The 19,900-nt window shown below is 40.9% G+C and overlaps 1 protein-coding gene across 1 annotated transcript in view; it reads left to right on the plus strand.

The window, feature by feature from the left end:
* Positions 1-252: 252 nt before the first annotated feature.
* The window catches only part of SH3GL2 (SH3 domain containing GRB2 like 2, endophilin A1), a gene marked incomplete at both ends in the record, with an annotated part of 92,975 nt that continues 73,327 nt past the window's right edge, over positions 253-19,900 (plus strand). Inside the window, one exon of the mRNA XM_082302241.1 lies at positions 253-297. Coding sequence (XP_082158367.1) covers positions 253-297 — 45 coding nt within the window. The remainder of the gene's footprint in view (positions 298-19,900) is intronic.

Raw genomic sequence — 19,900 nt, forward strand, 5'->3', positions numbered from 1 at the left:
TGCGGGGCGGGGGCGGGCGGGGGCGGCGCGTCCCGCCCTGACGTCACGGCGCTCCCGCACCGCCGCCCCCGTCTGACAGCCCCGGTGCGGTGCGGGCAGGCAGAGAGCCCCGGCTGCGCCGCTCGGCTCGGCTCGGCTCGGCTCGGCTCGGCTCGGCTCGGCTCGGCTCGGCTCGGCTCGGTTCCGCTCCGCTCCGCTCGGTTCGGTTCCGCTCCGCTCGGCTCCGCACGGCTGCAGCGCGCTGCCCTCGCTATGTCGGTGGCCGGGCTGAAGAAGCAGTTCCACAAAGCCACGCAGGTACCGAGCCCTCTCCCGCGGCTGCGGCCCGAGTGTGCGTGGGCATGCACGGGTGTGCGCTGTGCGGGGTCGTGCGCGGGTCTCCATTCGAGGGAGTGCAGCGCGAGTGGGTTTGCGCGGATGATGTGCCGGGTGGTGCCCGATGAGTGAGCGTGCGAGGGGCCCTGTGTCCGCACGGGTGTGCGCGGTGCGCGCAGGGATGTGCGCGGTGCGTGAATGTGCAGGGGGGCGGAGGGTCCACAGGGGTCTCCATCTGCGGAGGGCCAGGACTTGCGGGGCCGCCGCGCCTCCCCCGCCCGGCCCCGGCCGCGTTGCGGCAGCGGGCAGGGGCTCCTGGAGTGCGGGAGTAGCTCCGGGCTGCCCTGTCCTCCCCGCTTGGAGCCCGCGGGGGCAGCTGCTGGAGCAAATACCGCCGTGGGCTCGGACCTTCCCTACCGAGGCGCACCGTGTTTCCATAGGCGTTGTTTTAGCCTGACTTTGGGAAAAGAGCAATAAACATGACCTTTTTTGTTTGTGGGTCTAGACTACAGCTGAAATCCGAGTAATGAGGTTTGGTTCTGTTGCCTTAGGCATGGTGCGATATTGCAGGAAGGTCAGGGCGAGTGTTTCACCAGTAGCTGAGTTGTTTCATAATACAAAATCTGTGTGTTACAGTCTGCAAGGGTACAATTTCTGACTCAGTGTGCTTTGGGGCTAAATTTAAAATGGTTTCATAGAAGTCAGAGGAATTGCTTTGAATCTAGAGATCTGACACCAAGACCTGTGCAGTGTGCTTTTTTTTTTTTTTTTTAATTTTATTTCTTCTAGTTTGTAACGAAGTAGAAAATCTCCCATTATTTCCTACTACTTGCCATTGCAGAGATCTTCAAGTAGGAGTCTTGGTCACTGCAAGCAGTCTATAGATGCAGACACGCAAGATACATTCAGCTGTTAGACTTTTCAACACCCATGTATTTCCCTTTCTCATGCATCTCATCTCTTGCACACTATGGGAAAGTGTTCCCTGAAAGAATGATCCTTAATCAAAGTATTCGTCCAAATTCTGATTTTTCCATACCTTGGAGTTTCACCAGTACACATTGTAACTTTGAATGCAATGGGTTATGCCAAGTCCTGCCTGGGCGCATGCAGGCATTGAGTAACACTGTGTCTCACCTTTCCTGCCACGTTGTGCTGCATCAATGGTAAAATAAGCCTCACAAGAAAACGGCTGCACTCAAAACAGATGCTGCAAGGAGCAGGTAAGGGTGCCTGAGCCCATCCGGCAGTGCCCATCTGCTGCTGTTACTTTGTTGTTTCTTCCCCTGCTGTCTATGGTGCTATGAGAAACCCACGAATCATCATTACTGCAACGAATTCTGCTACTGGAAATAAGAATTTCAGTGTCTCTGTGATCCATGTTTAAGAAGCAGGCAAACTGAAGTTAACTTTTTAGTACTAGAAGTCTCACTCAGTTCTCCATTATTGTAAGGTAATGAGAATGCATCTGCATCAGCAGAGGTAAACATCTTTTTTTGAGGGAGCATGGTGTGAAAGCTCTGTGCATGCTGTTTTGTCCTTCAGATGACACTCTCACACTGATTGTCAGTACTGTCATTTAGAAGGAAGGAAGAGTTTTAGCTGTCTGGAGCCAAAATACTAAGCCTCTGATGCCAGATTTAGCCGCCTGACATCTGATGACCCTGGAATTTTTGTCCCCAGCCCTTACTTTCAGAGTTTGTTTTCATGCAGGCCATGAAGACACATTCATGTATGAGAATGACTCACAAGTACATTGAAGAAAAATCTGTTTATTGGCTTGTTTGCATTATGAGTGAGAAATCTGCGATGTAGTTGTGCTGACCTTGCTGTAGGGAGTAATCCTTTAGACTAGTGATTAAACCCCAGGTGAAATACAGATTGACATTGCTGGCATAAATGGAGCTTTCCAGACAGGACCAGAAAAATAGGAAGTTTTAAAAATTCTGAATTACAGATTTGGTTCTTACTCATGTTTATATATATGATGTGCTGTTTTAATAGAGTCCTAAGTCTTATCAAGAACACATCTGGATTGTTTTATACAATGTAAACATTTTATTTAATGTCATTTATTGTTTTCTGACTTGTTAAATGTCAAACTAACTTGTATGAAGTACTGCCAGTTTAGAAGCCATGCTGAAGAACTTCATGCCTGTCAAATTTCATGGACCAACTGCAACAGCAGTGAGTCACTGAAAAGCAAAGGGATACTTTGCACCTTCTGGAATGAGTCAAATGTTCACCCTTTTCTTTTGCCTTTCAGCAAAACTAATGTGTTTACCTCTCTGCAGCAGAGAACTAAAGTTTAGAGAAATCTCCTGAGTTTGTAAAAGCAGGGTGAGTCTGGAAGTCCTGACATTAATACAAAATTGCAAGATACTAGACTGACTGGTATGGAGCAGGTTAGGTTATTAATTTGCTTCTTATGCCCACAAAGCACCTAAGAAGGAAAAATAACTCCATTTGAATGTTAATGTGCTACTGCAAATCCATCATATGTCCTGAAGCTAGGAAGATTGATCTAAAGAGTGTTTTTCCAGAAATGGGCAACAAAGTGCTATGCCACCAAATTATCCCTTTTCTTTAGGCATGCACACTCCTTTGCCAGTAGTGCTATGCCAGCGTGACCGAGAGAGTATTGCTTCCTACAGGTTTATATACAGTTTTAAAAGTACCACAATCACTTTGGGTGATACAGATCTGACAGTCAGGGGCATTTAAACAGAGTTGTTTTAAAATAGCATGAGCTTTTTTTCCACATGACTGCATTCATTGCATAATGTGGCTCTTGTGAGGCACAGTCAAAACTAAGCTTTCAGAAAGCAATAATTTCATAGGGAAGGAGATTAACAAAAATTCTGGGAATGGCCACATCTGATGTTCCATTGGAAGCACCTGAATAAATGTGACTGACATTTAAATAGCAGTCTGAATGTGGTGATTTGAACCAAAACCCTGTAATACAGTTTCTTTTCTACCACTGTATTCTGCTTTTATGATACGTGACTAAATTTGTCTCAACACCAAGACCAAATTAACCAGTTTATACAGTTTTATAGAGAAAAACGTTTGATATTGAAAGAAATAATCTGAAGAAATTACTTCCACTCCACCCATCGTTGTCACTAGATTGTTAGATGCCCTGACTTTAGGTGGGAAGTACCATGCTTCTGTCTTTAACAACGTAAACTGTGAATTGCACAGTAGGAGAATGACTGTGGTGGTTAATAAGAAGCAAATGAGACTCCTGCCTTGCTATGCTATTGTCCAGAAAATTCTGTGCACTTCACAGGGATTCTTGATTCACAGCCTGTCTACGCGGGTTCTCTTGCAAAAACAAAGACAGAATATTAGGGTTTATCTGTCTGAATGGTTTTTTTTAATTCCTTGGTCAGAAATATGTAAAATGTTTTTCACCGGAATTTATGAAGCAATCCACTTACTAAACAAACTGCAACAAAACAATTTTTACTGTTCTGTGTTGATATCAATATTTTCCTAAATCTCTAGCACACTCCGTATTCATAATGTTCTCGACTGTCCTGCAATGTTGAGTGGGAGCTGTGTGTGCTTTTCCAGTGATAGGACGTCACCTGTCTTTTCCAGCTGACTGTGGTTGAAGCTGGACTCACACTGGGTCTGCTTTTCTCCTTCCATGTTTCCTCATAGCTTCACCCACCGCATAATGGTCAGTTCCTGTATATGTAAAGGTAGTTATGGGAGTTGGTCTGGGAAGTTGGGCAATGTTACATTTTTCTTAGTGCAAATGCTGTGCCGTGTGTCTGTCGCTTATGTGGAAATTAATGAGCTCATTTCTCATGTGGTGTGGGAACTTGCGAGCAGTCTGAGGAAAGCAAAAGGAGAGCCATTTGCAGGGTGGTGTGGCTCTGAGGATGGTGCCCAAACAGGCTGCTAGAAACTTCTGTCCAAGAACACGCACCTCTGGCAGTCTGTTGGCTTCTCTCAGTGTGCAGCACTACCTTTTGAGATCAAGGAAAGGGAGCAAATTTCTGATCTGGAAATAAAGACTATTTTTAGAAAAAAATACTTACTTAGCTGCAGAGGGGATTATTTCCACAGCAGGTAGGGAAATTCCTTCTGTTTGTGCACTCTGTCTTGATTGCCAGATACATTATTCACATTTGGCATCATTCCCATGTGTCCTTTTATTGATATTACATAATTGAAAGGGTGAAAAATTGACTTTGATCTAAATTGCCCTTTAGTTGGATACTGTGTAACCCTTCTGAGTTGTTGATGGCTTAAACAGTCTGCACCAGTTTCAAACCCTGTTTCTAAATCTGATTAGAGGAACTGCTGCTTTGTGTACTAAAAAGATCATAGCTTTTTTTTTTAAAGATTTCTCGAACATGTATTACTGTAGTATCTTTCCAACTGATAGATGATACACTTTCCATTTTTATGTAGGTATATAAAAGCTGGAGCACTGAATGGCACTCATCTCTAAATTTTCCCCCAGTGATCTCTGGAGGCAAAGAATACCTGTGGATGCTGTGGTCAAAACATAGCCTGCACCAGATTTTTGTTTGATATCTTGACTTCCATCTTAACTGGAATTATTACATAGCAAGGAAGAACTGTCTGCTCTTGGTCACTCATGCAAAACTGTCATTAAGTTTTAAATGCACCCTCACAACTAGCATACTGATAATGTTCATGAAAGTGCTGGAGCAGCATAACCAGTTTTAATTGAAGATTTTGCAGAGATTACTGTGCAGAAGATTCTGTAGTTTTATGTAGCTGTTACTTGCAAATGTAAGGGAGGTGCTGGGTTGGTCTGAGATAATTCTTGTGAAGGATGGAGGGTTGAGGAGCTTGAACACTGGCTGTCATGACCTAGCAGTGTACCAGTGAAGTCTGGCTTTGAAAAGATCAGCAAGAGGGACAGAGTTGAAAATCTGCTTTGGGGGCCCTAAGGAGCTGCTGCCACTCTGTGTGTACATATGAAGAGAAACTGTGTGGACAGCATTTAGTGGGAAGTGCCCTGATGAAGCAGACTCATGGCCCTCTTATCAGTGAAAGTCTGTGATATGTTCAGGGACAGGCAAAACATCCTCCAAACCCCTTCTCTTAGAACTGAAAGGTCGTTCTTGTGCTGCTTTCCAGAAACTTCTGTGGCTCTGGTTCTCAATTTCTTCTCATGTAGTGGCCACTGATGGACAATGCTGGTGCTTATCCTTTCTTAATTATATGGAGATAATCAGACGAAAGAAAATTGAGTTACAGCATGGTATTACTGTGATGATGTCTGCCACAGCAGAATTACCTCGCTTTCACTGCTATCTAATCCTGCACTTAATCTTGGAGACAAAATAGTGTTTTTTTATAATCTGAGGTTATAGCACACCACAGGAATCCAACGAATCTGTCATAGAAGTGCTAGGAGTTAATTTTTTTTTTTCTCACGAAGTTGAGAAAAAAGAGAGAAATTGCTATTTACTGTGCTTACATTTTTCATAAGCTTTCCCTTTATGAAGGCTCTACAGACCTGCATGGTAGAAAATGAAAAATTCAAAGTGTTTTTTTGAAATTCAGCGTATTTTAAATTTGTCTATGGATGGAAATCACTATGATGGACCTGGACAGAATGCTTCATGGGTATGTAGTTGCACTTGATGTAATAGTGATGATGTTATTGTGTCCATGATGGAGGACATATCTTTATAAATAAACATCTTGTAATTTTTTTTTTCATTCTGTAGGCTGAAATTGGACTGACGTAATTGTTGTAGCGTCATTTGGTTCACACTGAATGCAGCAGTTTACTCTCACCTTCTTTGCCCATCATCATTCCTCCACAGAAAGGGAGTGTTATTTGATCCCAGCAAAGGTGTTGCTGAGGCAGCAGCAGCATAACCTTGTGGTTTGGTGTGATGCCAGAGGACCTTCTGAAAGAACAAGAAATTCAACCACTCATTTGGCTATTTTGCCTCTCACTGGGGGAGGGCTGGAGAATTGAACGCATATCTGTTTCAGAAAAGATAGGTGCCACTAGCTGGGATCCTTGTCAGCATTGATGCAGTTTCCTTCAGACTGTGTTTTGGTCTTGTGTTCCTTGGATTTGTTATCACTGTCAAAAGGGAATACTAAGCTGAATCCTTTATAAGCAGAAATTCTAAAATAGAGAAAAATATTGGATTTCTCTGTCTTTTCCCCCTCGATTCTATGGAAGTAGAACACTTCACAGTGTCAAAATGTTTACATTCCCCTCTGCCTCAGTCATATTTTTTGTGGATTTCAGTTTGGTGGTTTTAATAACTTGTGTTATTAATATATCAATTTTTGATTGCCTAGATTCCAGTTTCTTTTGGCTGCAAAAGGTCTTTAAATGTGAAAATAGTTTACCTAAACATTTTGATATAGGGCTTGTTTTTCACCTTTGTGTCACGAAATTTGGTGACTGTTGTGCAGAAACAACAACAATAGTATTTATCTTTCAATTTAAAGTGTCCTTAGGCACTAGACATCACTTCTGTTCTGCTTCTCTGGGAAAGAGTGCAACTATAGTGAAACAGGGTGGTTGGAGAACATGTTTCATTAGAAATGAAAGCTGGGGGTTTTTTCCTCTGGAAAGAAAATTGTCCTGCAAATTATTGTTGATTTCATCTTTTATGACTTTCAGTAGACTAATGGGACTTGCTCTTTTAAGCATCACTAGACAGTTAGATATTTTTGCTGAGTTCTTTTCCAATCTGTACACTTTTCAGCTTTAAGATATGTGCCAGAAATTCCTTTTCATGCAAAATCAATCTAGATGCAGCAAACCAATTAATAATTCATAAGGTATAAATGTCAAAAATAAATAGTGTTTGCCTTTCCAGATGAGTCACTTAGAGCTTGTCTGTCTTGGAAAGTTATGGCATCATAATCTAAGGGCTGAATTGGAAGTGGTGCAATTTTACAAGTATAACTCTGCAATGGATGGGTTTCTTTCTGCCTGTAGAAGAGCAGCTTTTCAACTTTATTGGCTTTTTTTTGAGAAGGGAGTTGAGGGCATCAGACTAAGACCCATCCTCCCACTGCAAAGAAAGTACTTGCCCAGAACTGGCTAAGGCATTAGAGATGATCAGTTAGTGTATTTTTCTCTACTAATTCACCAGCTTGATTTGTTTGCTTCAGAGGAAGTGAAGTGGTTTCACTACTTAGGAGCAGGTCCTAATTGAGTCTTCTGTTGGCTGCTTCCTCCCATTTCTTGCACTGGTCAGGAAAGGATGGAACTTGGTTTTATTTTCTACTGTTATGAAAGTAATTAGTAACTTTTAAAACAGAGCTGAGGCTTGCAGAGTGTTCCAACCAAATGCAAACATTTTTAGGAACCAAAATATTTGAATGTGGAAATGTGCCTTGATGTGCAGAATAACCACATGAGTGCATGTTTACTGGTTAGACTCCATCATCCAAGGGCCTTTCACTAGTATTAAAAAATGGAAATTTGTCTTTGAGGAGGAATGGTTGAATCTTATGTTTTTATTTACATTCTAATTTTGAGTTTTAAATATGAACATAGTATTCTGAGGCTGGCAGGGAATCTGCCTTTTTCACAAAATTCCTGAAAAACATATTGCCAAATATGAGGCAAATTCACCACTGTCAGATGTGGATATGACTATTGCAAGCAGCAAACATAATATGCCTTTCTTCTAGAATGCCATAAGTATAGACAGGTAAAATATGAGTTTTCAAAGCATAGGAAATGTAATTGCTGAAAGCTGAGGCAAGTTTAGGTAAATGATATGAATCGTTAGCTTTTTAATGCAGAAAAATTTGTTTTCCTCTATCAGACTTTTTCTGTTTTGTTTTGTTTGCTATGTATGCTGCTGCAAAAAAGGCATGTAGGAACAAAAGTTAAGCTTTGCATGGTAGGAATGGGATTTTCTTACATGAGAGAGTAAGAGCCAAAATATATAAAATATCAAAAGGTAAGTAACTTTTTTTTTCTTTGTTTTACAATATTGTTATTCAAAATACATAAGTCGGGGTGATTTGGGTCCTATTACTTTTCAAAGGTCGGAATTGGCAAGTTTTAGGAAGGCTGCATTTTTATGGCCAAAAATCTGTAACACTTGAAATAGAATAACAAAAGCTCTACAGCTTCTGGAATGTATCCTGGTTTTTTATTTAACAGTAGACTTGGTTGGGAATAAAATACTAGAAAGGAAGACGAGTGAGGATGAAAGACTGGAGAGGTCCACAACGGGAATCCTTGAAAACTGAGCAGATGCAAATTCTCTGCTCTGTTATGTATGGGTAGAGGGAGAAGGAATGGCAGATGTTAGTGAATGAAGCTAGCACCTGCTATTTCCTGCTTCATTAGCCTGCTATTTCCAGGATTCCAGCTCCTGGTCTGGACACAGTGATAATGTATGTTGTTCCAGCCTAGGAGAGAAGATGAATGTTCCCAAAACTCATACAGCTTAAGTAGCACCAATGGGTTAACGAGGTCACCATGAGTTTAATGGTGTTGGTATAGGTGGAATTGAATGTGATTAACAAGGGAAAAAGCCAACATTGTTTCTAAGATGACAACCCCAGCTGTTGCAGATTTCCTGTCTCACAGGGAGAAAGAATAAGGCAAAGGCAATACTCCTCTGCTGCTCTGATTTCAGGATAGTCTTTTAACAAAAATTGCTGGACAGCCACTGAAAAATAAGCTCTCCATGACTTAGTGCTTTTTCCGTTCCCTAGGGAGAGTTTGCTGTTCTGAGTAGACTGACAGAGCCTTTATGTTTTGTGTGTGGAAAGTTTCTCCAGCACTGGCTGCCAAAGGTTCTGCTAGGTTTTGATCAGCAATGTCCCCGCATCAAATCAGTGACTCATTCAAACAGTTCGGTGAAGCTCAAAACTCTCCCAGGCAGAAGATGAGCTCTGGGCTGGCATATTCCTGGGATCTCTGCAGCGCTGTGGCGTGCTGGGGCCCAAGGTGCTCTCAGTGACTGAAAGTACCCAGCCAGGCTGCAGAGGCAGAATGCAGTATCAGGTACTGGTTATGCAGATGTATAGCTTTTTGGGATGAAAGGCAAGATTGTCTCAGTGTGTCTTTCTTACTTCTCCATAGCCCCAAAGGAGGGGGAAGACCCTCCTACTTTAACTTGAGAAAGCATTGCTGCAGATTCTTAAGATGCATTTCAGTGTATCTGTAGAAAAGGAGCTCTTTTCTATCCTTCTGCTCTGTGCTGTTCAGTGCATGCCACCGATGCCTGGACGTGGCTACCTAAAAACAGAGGCTGGACAAAAATAAGATAATAAAGGAAGGTATTTATTTGAAGGGCCTTCAAAGGTACACCCTGGGCAGGCCAAAGGCCGCACCCAAGATGGACCCTGGGTCATGGGTTCCTCACACTTTTATAAGTTTGATCCATTTTCATATCAGGGTTAATTCTCCAATTAGAACTTCAGTTAATGATGTAATTACCCCAAGTTTGCCCCTTCTCTTCAAAGGCTCTTAGTTTACATATTTTGGGGCCTGGGACAATCAAGGCGTCCTTGAAGAGCAAACCTAGAGAGGGTTCGTTATGTCTAACCAGCATGAGAGAACAGCAGTTAACAGGCTACACGAAACTTCAGTTACACACTAGGCAGTATAGGATTTGAAAAATATAAAAGTTAAAACCTATGGCATCATCACAAGTGGCTAAATCACATATATTCTTCCTCAGAACAACGTAAGTCTCTGGACATGTGTGCGGTTGTGGTGCTTGAGATCTAGAGAGCCTTGATGGCAGAAGCTGAAGTTTGGCTTTCTTGTACATCCTGAATGTACTGGCCAAGAAAGGAATCGAGTGTGCTTGGGTTGAGTTTCTGACTGGGGCCTACTGGTTCCACTGCAGAATCTATTCTAAAAATAAAATAAGGTCCTCAGATAAAAACAAATTGGAATGTGGATGGACTCCTACTTGAAAATGTCTACCAAACTACAGGAGAAAATTCACATGATGCCCAAGGCCTTACACTCATTTCTTTTGGGCTGATAGGGTAATTGCTGATTTACTCCTCTCATTTTAAGAACAAAACCGCTTCCAAAATCATATATTAAAAACAGCTATATGGGATTTCCACCAACTTTTATAAAATGCAGGCAGTCTTCCTGAGCAGATTTAAAAGCTTCTCTAGAGACATACAGGCATGGTGGTGTTAGATCTTGTTCCTTCTGAAAGACTCTTTCTCTCTTTTCTTGTACAGCACATTGGAGCAAGAGAGATTTGAAAATTTAATGAAGGTGCAATAAAACAGCCTATTCTAGTTCCATCTTTTTCTCATTTCTGTTTGCACATTAACTACATGCGTGCCCAGGGAAACTTCTTGACCTACAAACAGATTGACTGCTGTAGACTTTTTTTTCCTGATTTACTCCTGATATTTCCTTTAAACCTTTGGAAATTGTTGTTACAGTAAATTGTATTTCCTTTATATATTAATTTTATTGCTATTTATTTTATTGCTATATTAATTTTCTTGCAATAAAATTAAAGTTGGGAAGGTAAATTAAGCAGCTGAGGGAGAAGCCATGGACATCAAATAAGCTGTTTCTTAAGGAATAAAGACCAGATCAGGAGTATAAGTAACAGCCTTGTGGATGGCTGAGCCAGAGGGCTCAGGTCTAGAAACTTAGGGCTTTTGAAGCATGTGATGGAGCAGGTAGCAGGGAGCTACAGCAAGAGGGGAGAGTGGGATCAGGTATTGTCTTTGTACGCTGTGTTTTAGCAATTTTATTAGCACTACTCTGAGGACTTAACAGAAGAGCATGTGACGAATATTTATTTTTTCCTATTCTCTACTGTGATGTCATGCATGTAGTCATGGTATCACAGCATACCATGGCTGTATTGCTATCAGAAGTCATCTGGTATGTCCATTTCCTGCCCTAAAATCTCCACTGTTGCCCTTGAGAGTGACTGGGTTTGTAGTTATAGGTTTAAGTTGTGAAATATTGAAGCTTAGCAGCATTAATAAGCAGGGATGAGATAATGCCAATTTGCTCCTTAGTATTGCCAGGTGAGAGATGAGAGCGCTTTAAAATGCTGTTGCCCTGTTTTTGCTTTCACGGGCTTGCCTCGGAGGTTACTTTCTATATACTGAAGAAGAAAGCAGTAGTCATTTCTGGTGCCCTGTGCTAAGCTACAGGGAAGACTTGAGGGAAAGGTATAGGAAGTCTGTCCTATCATATCACAGATATACCTAAGTGTCTGACAAGAAATCTCAGGGAGGAGTGGAAGTGGCAGGGGGAAAAGACAAATTAAAGCATATTTACAGGTACTTGGTTTCCTGCCACAACCCTCCTGAGCCTGTGCCAACAAGGAAAGCTCTGCAGTGCTCTCTTCTGCAACCATTCCTCTTCCCACATCTCTGCTGCAAAGTGACCAGGAGGGCACCAGGAGGGCAGAAAAAGTGACGTCTTGCTCTTTTTCCGTGCCATCCTTCAACATCTGAGGAATTTCTGGCAGGGTTTGTGGGCCTAGTTTTCTCTGCAGCAGGTCAGGGTGAGCAGGGAGCTGAGACTTAAACAATTAATTAATTGTTTCTATGATTGTGACTCCTTGGCTCTACTGAAATATAGTATTTGGTTGGCAGGCTGGAAAGGATAGGTTTTGTTCTGATACCTTATTTGTTTTTAAGCGGCAGGAGTCCTGTCATTAACAACCGCTCTAAATTATAAAACACTGTAGTATAGCTCTTAATTCTTCAATGTAATATTTTAAGAGGTGGTTAAATTAGTTCATGAAAGCAGAAAACGTTTATGTATTATAAAAGATTTTGCAGGCAAGCAGTGCATAATCAAGATTTACAAAAATTTTCCCAGTATTTTGTTTCCAAAGGAGACTTGATACAAATGTACAGTGGAGGTGACCTGGTTGTTGATATGGGACATTCACTAATGCATATGGTATATGCCTTTACTCAGCAGCAAGAAAACATTCTGCATACTAAATTCTGCAGATCTAGGTATTTTTGCTTTTTTATCTTAAGCATTCAGAGGTCATCTTTAACTAAGCTTTTTTATTGTTATCATTATTAATAGTGTTTTAGCAGCATATAATTCCAAATGTTAAGGAGATATTACATAATCCAGATGTTTTAAAATTAGTAAAGCAAGAGCAAAACCTGTGGTTTTGTTATAACCACAGGTTTATGAGATTTAAGAGTTTTTAGGGGGAAACAACACATAGCAGCAGACAAATGACAGGCATTGCAAAGAACCATCAGTAATTCCTCTGAGACATTTTGTCTTCTTAAAGTTCACCTCCTTCGAGAGCTGTTCCAGTTTAAAGTGTGTGCCAGATCTTTGACAGTGTGTGATTGTGCCCCTCCCTCTCGCTTTCTTTCAGATAGAGTGATGTAGCAGCTGACCTGAACTTCTGAGGCAGTGTCTATGTTGGAAAGTCACACAGTGCAAAAGGCTTGTGAAAATTGCAGGAAATAATCCAGATCCAGACGGACTTTTCTATGTCATGCAAAAATTTAAAGTTTTTTTCAGACAGCTGTGAAGATCTTTCTGTTCAGCTGATGGGTTGACTTAAGTTTTAGATTTAGTAAATTGCTTGGCTACTACTAACTTCCTTTGCAAGCAAGGGGGTAGGTAGATGCAAGAAGAAAAGTAACATCAACCACACAGAAAAGAAATCATGTAGATTTACATGAGAGCTGTATTTTAGGAAATGGTGTAATAGTGAACAGATGTGGCAGAGCAGGTGTCTTTACCTTTCTCTCATTTTAAAGAACTAGATTGTATTTTCTGAGGCACAGGCCTACATGGGACTTTAAAGAGACATGAAATACCAAGAGGCCAGGATGGAACTCCTCAAACACTCCCTGTGATCTCTGGTGGTCTTGGTAGCAAGATGATGTCTTGCCATCTAGGAGTGGCATCTTCAGGAAATCTGAGGTAGTGGGTACCCTGCTACAGCAGGGTTCACATCTCAGATTGTTCACATCTCACAGGTTGGTCACATCTCCAAGGTTTGAATAACCAGAGAGGAGACCAGGAGGCTGGTGAGGAAGGCACTTCTGTGCTCCATTGTGAGTTTTGATGTCTGCCATACTTGGCCTAGGAAGTGAAGGATCCTTAACCATTTTCTTTCTGTGCACCCAGACATAAGCTAGGCAGTAAATAGTTGTAGTAATGAAGGGATCCACACAGGCAGTGTAAGCTCTGCTCAGAATTCCTCTCCCTGCTTTGCATCACTTTTGTCTCACCAGTATGCAAAAGTTGTGGCAGTGGAAAAGCAGCTGCAAACTTGTGAGGAAACTGTGAATTCATGATCTCTGGGTATGCCAAAGAGGGTGGCTATTGTAAATGTGGCCCTGAAGGCAAATATCTATTTATCCTGCTTTTTTTTTTTTTTTTCCTTTGTATTTCTTTGTGTTTTGCTGATCTGAGCCATTATTCTCATGCAACCAGAACCCAATGACTAGAGTGGTGTATCATCTTCACTGATGCTGGTCTTGCTGAAGATACATGCTGTGTAATTCTGACTTGCTAATTTACCCAAGTGTACGGGGCTAGTGTGTAATGGTAGTGCCATACCTGTTTCTTGTCAGTGATTTGAAATACGTTGTTTTAAAACCACACTTTTTAGACAAAGATAGACCTGTGATTTCTCCTTGACTTGACAACTTCGGTTTTGCGGCTGATCAAGTAATCAACGGGACTGGAAGATCTGATGAATTTAATCTATACTCAGCAGGTAAAGATCATTGTAGGAACTGAAACATTTTAGGTGAGTATGGGAAGACCCTGGATTCTGCATCCCTCTGAAGAGTCAAGAACATGATGCCTCCTGGTCTCTGGAGGCTTATCTTCCCAGATACTTCCAGTAAAGCAATGCACTTCATCAGAGCCATGTGCCATGAATTTTATTTGCCTTCAAATTCTTTATTTGCATTGCAGCCTATTTTTGTGCGTAGAAGGAGAAAGATGGGGACATCCTGTATATTTATGTTATTTTTAAGGCCTTACATTTAATTTCTTTGTAGAATTGAAGATTTAAATGAAGCGAGTGTATTTGGAAAGGTAAATTTTCAGCACTGAGAATGAGTTCATCAAAATTCATTATCCTTTTAAAATTTGGGCTCTTTGGCTATACTTTCCCAAAGTTCACACAAAAGCTTGATACATTGTAATAAATACCATTTCTCATGAATAACACTTTAATCAATCAGGGAAATTATAGTTTTGGTAATATATGTGGGTGAGAGCCATTCTATATTTAAACTGTTTGGTGTACCCCCTATTTAATCAGAGCTTTGCTCATGTCATTATTTGTCTGTCTGGTTCTGTAGAGTCATTGTGATCTCCTCAGTCCTGCATGGTAGGGGTTTGTGCATGGCAAAACTTCCAAGGCTGCATGGACTTTTGAAGTTTTCAGAAAGCACTCTTTGTTACAGAGAGCAGTCATGTAAAGTGGATTTTCCTTCAAATCTTCCTAAAGCAAATGTCATCATTGGTGTACTTTACTGTCATGCTGCAGAAAGGATGCTTATCTGTACTTATGCAAATAGCCTTTGTGAGAGCTCTGTTCCTTCTGTTTATTTGTGTTTCTAGGGCTGTTACAACTTTTCTTCCCATAAGATCTAATGACATCACTGAGCAGCATTACAACTGATTTTCATCCTTTTAACATGAAACTAATCAGTCACACAGAATTGTCCAAGGAGTAGACCAAAACCTGAATAACCCGTGTTGTATTTTTTCAGTGGAGTGTTCAACAGAGTTGCACACAGCAGAGGTCCGAGATCTCTATGCTAAATAACAACACAGAGATTCTTTTGCCTTCAGAGTGCTATAGCTGATGCTGCAAATAACTGTAAAGATTGGTGTATCCCAGTGGCATCCTGTATATACACCTGGCCTTCTACCTGTGTCCTTGCTGCTGTGAGGACAAAACCAGACAAAACTAGACTGTGACAGACATTTTCTTTATACACTTCCTTCACACTGAACATATATATACACTAACTTGGTATGCACAGTTTTATATCTTGATTTCTTGAGTGACATCATGAAAACTAGCTGTTCCTCTGAGACTAACCCAGCATTGCCTGTGTTCAGACATCTTAGTAGTTGTCTGCTTCTGGGGTGATGTGTATATGGCAATTACTCTTCCTCTCTTCTGGTCCTCACATCCTCTCTCAGGAACTATGAAGCTCTTAGGAGCCATAAAAATACATTTCTTGTACTTGCATTTTTACACTACAAATATATTTGGGTTTATAGCACTTCTTCTGCCCACATAACCTGAATTTTTCCTGCTAATTTCACATACTCATTCTCTGTAGAAAGACCTGTGAGTCAGTGGCTGCTTCTCTGCATTTGGAGATGAATTTGAGATTCTTGAATCCAATTAGACTCTCCCCGTAGACATGCAAGCTTTTTTCATTTCACATTCTTCTGGTTTTCTTGTCCTTGTGGAACTAGCGGTGAAATTACTGTAGTGCATCCCTATTCATATATCTGTATATGATTATGTATCAAGCAATCCCAGCCATTATTAGGGATGTGAATGTAATACTCAGACAGGAGAGACGTAATTTTGTGTACATGTCCATTTTATTTATGTATCAGCATAGGAAATATTTAGATATAGACACACTACCTCTGATACTCTGAAGTTCCTCTTTAGGTGATGAAGTGGTACATCAGAGAAAATGGCTAGCTGTTGTTACCATCTGACCTGTGCAGAATATCTGAAAATGGTGCATCTATTGTATATATATGTGCTGCAAACATAAACAAAAGAGCAGATTTGAATACTAGCAGAAAGGAGATCAGCAAGCTTTTTGTAGCAAACTTAAGCTTCAGCATTCAAATCCAGGGATGAAAGTGGCTTCTGAAGTGGAAATTAATATTTTATGTTTTATATCCAAGTAGCAAATTATGGTAGTTTAATGAGACAAGCAGTACTATTTTGATGTATAGTGTAGTCAGCCATGAACATTTAAAAATCATGAGGTGGGCCATTATGGGTTGGGGTCTCCTCCCCTGCCATGTGGTCCTGGGAGAAGGGCCCTGGGGGGGAGGCACGGGGTTTCCCTGCCCCTGCTCAGCCTCGTTCCCATGGGTTGGTTTGTGTTCCCCGGTGTGGCCAAGGACCCTCGGGTCCCATGACTGCAGCAGTTCCTGGGCAGAACCCCGGCCATGTGGCTGGAGAAATAAACATCTCTGAAACATCTACCAAGAATCTGTCCATATATACTTCGTTTCTACGGGACTCCTGGTTTGATATATGCTTGTTGCAGTAATCCCTGCAGCAACAATTATGATACTCAGAGGCTGAATTAAAAGCATGATTTAAAAAAATATACTGGACTGAGTTTGCATTATTCTTGATTTGAAGCTTTTTGTGTTCACGATTCCAAATTTTTCAAGAAGTGCAGGGCCCAAATGTTTAGTTTAAAACTCCATGAAGTAGGTATCTTCAAGTAAATCATTTGCCCCCAGGTTCTGGAGCTATTATGAAAATAGTAAATAAAATTGCAAGATTTCAAAATAAAAAACCACTGACATTTCATAATCAATAAAGCGAATTCCTCCATAGAGTAAGTGTGATATATGGCCTTTTCTTCCCCGTCTTTGCGTTGGTATAATGACCTTCCCAAAAAGTGATGTCAGCTGCTCTTTGTAAGTCTTTCTCTGAAGATCTTTCACCCCCTTGGTCACCCTCCTCTGGACATGCTCTAGTAGTTTGATGTCCTTCTTGAACTGAGCTCCCAAAACGGCACACAGAACCTGATGTGAGGCTGCACCAGCACATAGTAAAGATGGATGAGCATTTCTCTTGCCCACAGCTGGCGATGCTGTGCCTGAAGGACCCCAGAACACAGTTGCCCTCCTGGCTGGCAGGGCACTGGTGCCTCATATTCAACTTGCCATCAATCCAAACTCCCTCTTGTCTTTCCACGGGCCTGCTTTCCAGGCTCTTGTCCTTCAACTTGAACATACAACCTGGATTACCGCATCACAGGTAGAAAATCCAGTACTCGCTCTTGTTCAATTTCATATAGTTGGTGATTGCCCAACTAGTTGCTTGCTCTAGTTTTATCCATATCTCTCTGTAAGGCCTCTCTAGCTCTGAGGAAGTTCACAACTTTTCCTCTTTTGGTAAGATCAGCAAAGTACTTAACATACTTTCGATTTTTGTGTCCAGGTAATTTATAAAAACATTAAAGAGCACTGGCCCTAAAACTGAGCCCCATGAAGCCCACTGGTGACTGTCTGCTAACCTGATGTGACCCAATTTACTGTAAGCCCTACCTGTCAGTCAATATCTCACCCAACATGTTATAGACTTTCCTAGCTGTGTGCTGGACATATCCAGCAGGCTACTGTGAGAGACAGCATATTAATCATGTTTAATGAATGCTTTCATTAAGTGCAACACATCACATCATCTTCATTATATAATATGTTTTAACTATTTATATTCACAACAGAGCATGCAACTTTTTTAGTCAGTTCTTAAGACTGTTAAATTTTTCTTGAGTCCTCTATAAAATTGGCATTAAATCTCACCTCTTCTAGTTCTACTCCGTGAATTGCTTTCCCATGTCTAAAACTGCAGAGATGACTCACATGTGTTCGGTGATATCTTGACCTCAGTGAAGTAGTTTTATAAAACCAAAAGTATTGCATTTTTCTCTGCACTGAGAGACAGACAGCCTCAGATACTCTGCCAATAAGACGTTGTTTAGTGACATAGGGAAAGGGAAGCTCTAGCAAAAGAAGGGTCACTGTACCAATATGGAAATCATAGTATGTGGCACTGATAAATGACTTGATTGATGTATTAAAAACATGCTGGGATTAAAGACATTATGAAGTTCTTACAAGTAAAATGAATTCTAGAAGAAAAAATTGCTTTGCTGCTTCTGTGTGAATGGCTTCTTTTGGCAGAGGTCTGGAGATCAGGAGTCAAGCCAGTCCCCAGCCAACACTTAGCTGTGTTAGGGCAAATATGCAATATAGATCTGCCTGAATGGGTGGCTGTGAAAAAGGAAGGACAGAAGACAGGGATCTGGTCAGGTAGTGTTACACATGCTGGCCAAAGAGCCTGAAGCAATAATGAGTTATGAGTACCTTGGGGGGAAGATCAGGCTGCAGGAGTCTGCTGAGGGGTGTGGTGTCTGCCCCTGTCATGGGGATCAGCACAGATATTCAGGTTTTTGGAGTATGCAGGGCCTGGTCTTCAGGTACTGTGCAGTTAACAGAATGTGGGGCTTTCTTAAACATTCAGTTATGCTTTCAGATTTTTCATCTAGGTTTAAGGTTTTGATTTAAGGCTAGGAAGATAGATGCAACATTGAAGTAAATAGAAGCTTGTGGCATAGATATTTGTACATAACGTATCAAACATTTACATATAGGTACTTTCTGTAGCTTAATTAATTCCAACTACAGAACACATGCAGATGTCTTAAGCTCTTAGTATCCTAATTTTTATTATTAATTGATTATCATGTATAATAGAACTTCTGTTTTATGTAATTAGGGAAAGAGATTATTTTTATAACTCAAGTTCTGCACATTGATTTTCTTTGAACTTGAATTCTCAAGGAAGTGGTTCTTAAGCTACTTCAGATGTGTTAACGAATATTCAAATCCCAAATACTTCCAAAATTTGGTGAGGACATGAAGTAATATATCCAGTGCTGATGCCAGCTATTGTGATTGTAGTAGGAACAACTGTCTGTGATTCTGAGGGAAAAGATAAGTCATACTGAAAGGTTTATGACATCTTCTTTCACTATTAAGAGATAAGTGAACAACAGTTAAAGCCTTGTTAGTCTTGTGGTATATTTAAAGCACAGATATGTACGGGAGATTAAGTATTCTTTGTATGTCTATGTGAAAGACAAGTTCATACAACTGTTAAGTTCCAAATTCAGTGTTCTTTTTGCTGGTGGAACTGATGCTTGAGATGGCCACCTAAAAACAGAGACTAGGCAAGAATAAGGGAATAAAGGTAGGTATTTATTTGAAGGGCCTTCAAGGTACACCCTGAGCAGACCAAAGGCTACACCCAAGAAGGACCCCAAGTCACGACTTCTTCACACTTTTATAAGTTTGGTTCATTTGCATATAAGGGTTAATTCTCCAATTAAAACTTCAGTTAATGATGTAATTTCTCCAAGTTTGCCCCCCTTAAGATGTTAGTTTACACATTTTGGGCCTAGGACAATCTGGGTGTCCTTGGAGAACAAGCTTGGAGAGGCTTTGCTATGTCTAACCAGCATGAGAGAGCAGCAGCTAACAGGCTCCAAGAAATGTCAGAGTTACACAATAGGCAGTACAGGATTTGAAAAATATAAAAGTTAAAACCTAAGGTGTCAGAGCCATTGGCTGATTTGTACCATAGAGATGGTTCTTGCTAATATGTAATCACATGATACAGGAGTTATGTTTTAACACTATCTTTAGAACGGAGCAGTTTTGCTAAGAGATACAAACTTCCACAAAATTTTTGGCAATTATTGATAAACTGCAATGTTTATCAATGCGATGTAGAGGATGTAGAATAAAATCCATATAAGAATTTGACTGGGGAACAGAAATGTCAGTTTGTGTTTC

Source organism: Coloeus monedula, assembly GCF_965178545.1.
Source record: "Coloeus monedula genome assembly, chromosome: Z".
NCBI lineage: Eukaryota > Metazoa > Chordata > Aves > Passeriformes > Corvidae > Coloeus > Coloeus monedula.